At 48.3% G+C, this 1,660-nt stretch overlaps 1 protein-coding gene across 1 annotated transcript in view; it reads right to left on the minus strand.

Moving 5' to 3' along the window:
- Positions 1-1,328: 1,328 nt before the first annotated feature.
- LOC103212024 (uncharacterized protein C17orf47 homolog) overlaps positions 1,329-1,660 on the minus strand; it is a 2,933-nt gene continuing 2,601 nt past the window's right edge. The window contains exon 3 of the mRNA XM_042783295.1: positions 1,329-1,448. Within this exon, the coding sequence (XP_042639229.1) occupies positions 1,329-1,448 (120 nt within the window). The remainder of the gene's footprint in view (positions 1,449-1,660) is intronic.

The raw sequence follows: 1,660 nt of genomic DNA on the forward strand, positions 1-1,660 counted from the left end.
CACGTTGTACCTTTTTAAGCTGAGGAACCAGATAGTTTGTAACCCAGAAAAGCAACCCTTTTCTGGAGTGCTCTGGGCTGGAGAGGGGGGAGCAAGGTGGGGACTGATGAACTGATAGCTGCTCAGACAGCTACAGCGCACTTGGCAGGATTCATCATCTGCCCAGGGGTTTCTGCTCTCTCTCTGCAGGCTGTGACTAGCTTATATGGCACCTTTGTGCAAATCCCCCTCTGGGGAGATGCAGCCCCACAGGTGGGCAAGTGGAGCACAGGCTAGATTTCAGCCCCCACCTGCTCTCTCTGCCAGGTGCCCTTGTGCGGTAAATAACCTGCCCAACCAGAGGTACCAGCTCTGTCTGTCTCCCTCCACACTTGCTTCCATCCTAGGGTGGGAGAGGAACTTCGTTAAGTGAAGGTACATGAAGACTGGAAGTACCCTCCCAGGGGCTCTCTTACCTCCTCATCTGTCATAACGGAGAAGTAGAAGCCAGGCAATCCCAGGGGACAGCAAATGAAATTCGGAGAGTGCCAACAGAAGGGGGAGAAGGGAATTTTACTAAAGATGCCCATGGACTTGAGCATAACCTGACCCAAATCCCTTCCTAGTGCAAGCAACCCCAATAACAACAGTTGGCATTTACTGAATGGTCACTGTTGCCAGGTACCACTCTAAGTGCTTTACATGTAATTGTTGGGTTAATTCTCACAATAATCCTAAGAGGAAGCAACTATTCCCATTAATAGATGGGGAATCTGAGTCTTGGCACAGTAAAATAACTTATCCAAGGTTACACAGTCAGGAAATAGTAGACCCAGAGCTCAAACCCAGATAATATAACACCAGAATCTGTATTTTACTCACTCACTGCCGTTGAGTCGTCCCCGACTCATAGCGACCCCTCCTTGGGTTTCCGAGGCGGTATCTCTATGGAAGTAGATTGCCCAATCTTCCTTCGAGTAGTGGCTGGTGGGTTTGAACTGCCAGCCTTCTGGTTAGCAGTCAAATGCCTTAGGCACCATGCCACCAGAGCTTTGTTCCCAGAGGAGCAGGCTGGCCTTTCTCTCCTCTTTGCAGAGCACTCTGAGGGCTCATGCTGTTTGGAGTTGGATTGCATTTCCAAGGTTCTCTTCTCCCCAGGAACTTCCTCATACATAGCCCTGGCCTCCCTCCTGACCATAGAGCTGAAGCATATTTTCAGTAACAATGCTCACAGCAAGAACTCCCTGTTGCCAAAATGTACTAAATGATACGAGGCCCTTGACCCAATCCCACCACAGAGGCCAAGATACAAAGGTAGTGGTGGTCACAAGATCTTGGGGATACCCCTCTTAAGGGATGCAGGACCCACTGATGATCTCAAAGGAGAGGGCCAGACATCTCTGGAGATCCTGTTTGGGCAGCAGCCAATAAGTACCACCAAGTCCTGGGCTGGGGGTCTGAATAGTGTTCTAAGGAACCAGAGAGACATTGAAAAGTGAGGTCAACCCTGAGCAAGGCTGTGAAACAGGTATTTTGCTTTGGTGTCTTTTCATGACATGACAGTTAAGATCAGCTAAGCTGAAAGGCCATGGGCTTAAACTGTTTTCCATTCTAGAAGTGGCTTCCCATTGAAAGCAGACTCTTGAATGTAAAAAAAAAAAAAAAATATATATATATATAT

Source organism: Orycteropus afer, unplaced genomic scaffold (genome assembly GCF_000298275.1).
Source record: "Orycteropus afer afer isolate SDZICR_OR568_19922 unplaced genomic scaffold, OryAfe1.0 scaffold00834, whole genome shotgun sequence".
In the NCBI taxonomy this organism is placed as follows: Eukaryota; Metazoa; Chordata; class Mammalia; order Tubulidentata; family Orycteropodidae; genus Orycteropus; species Orycteropus afer.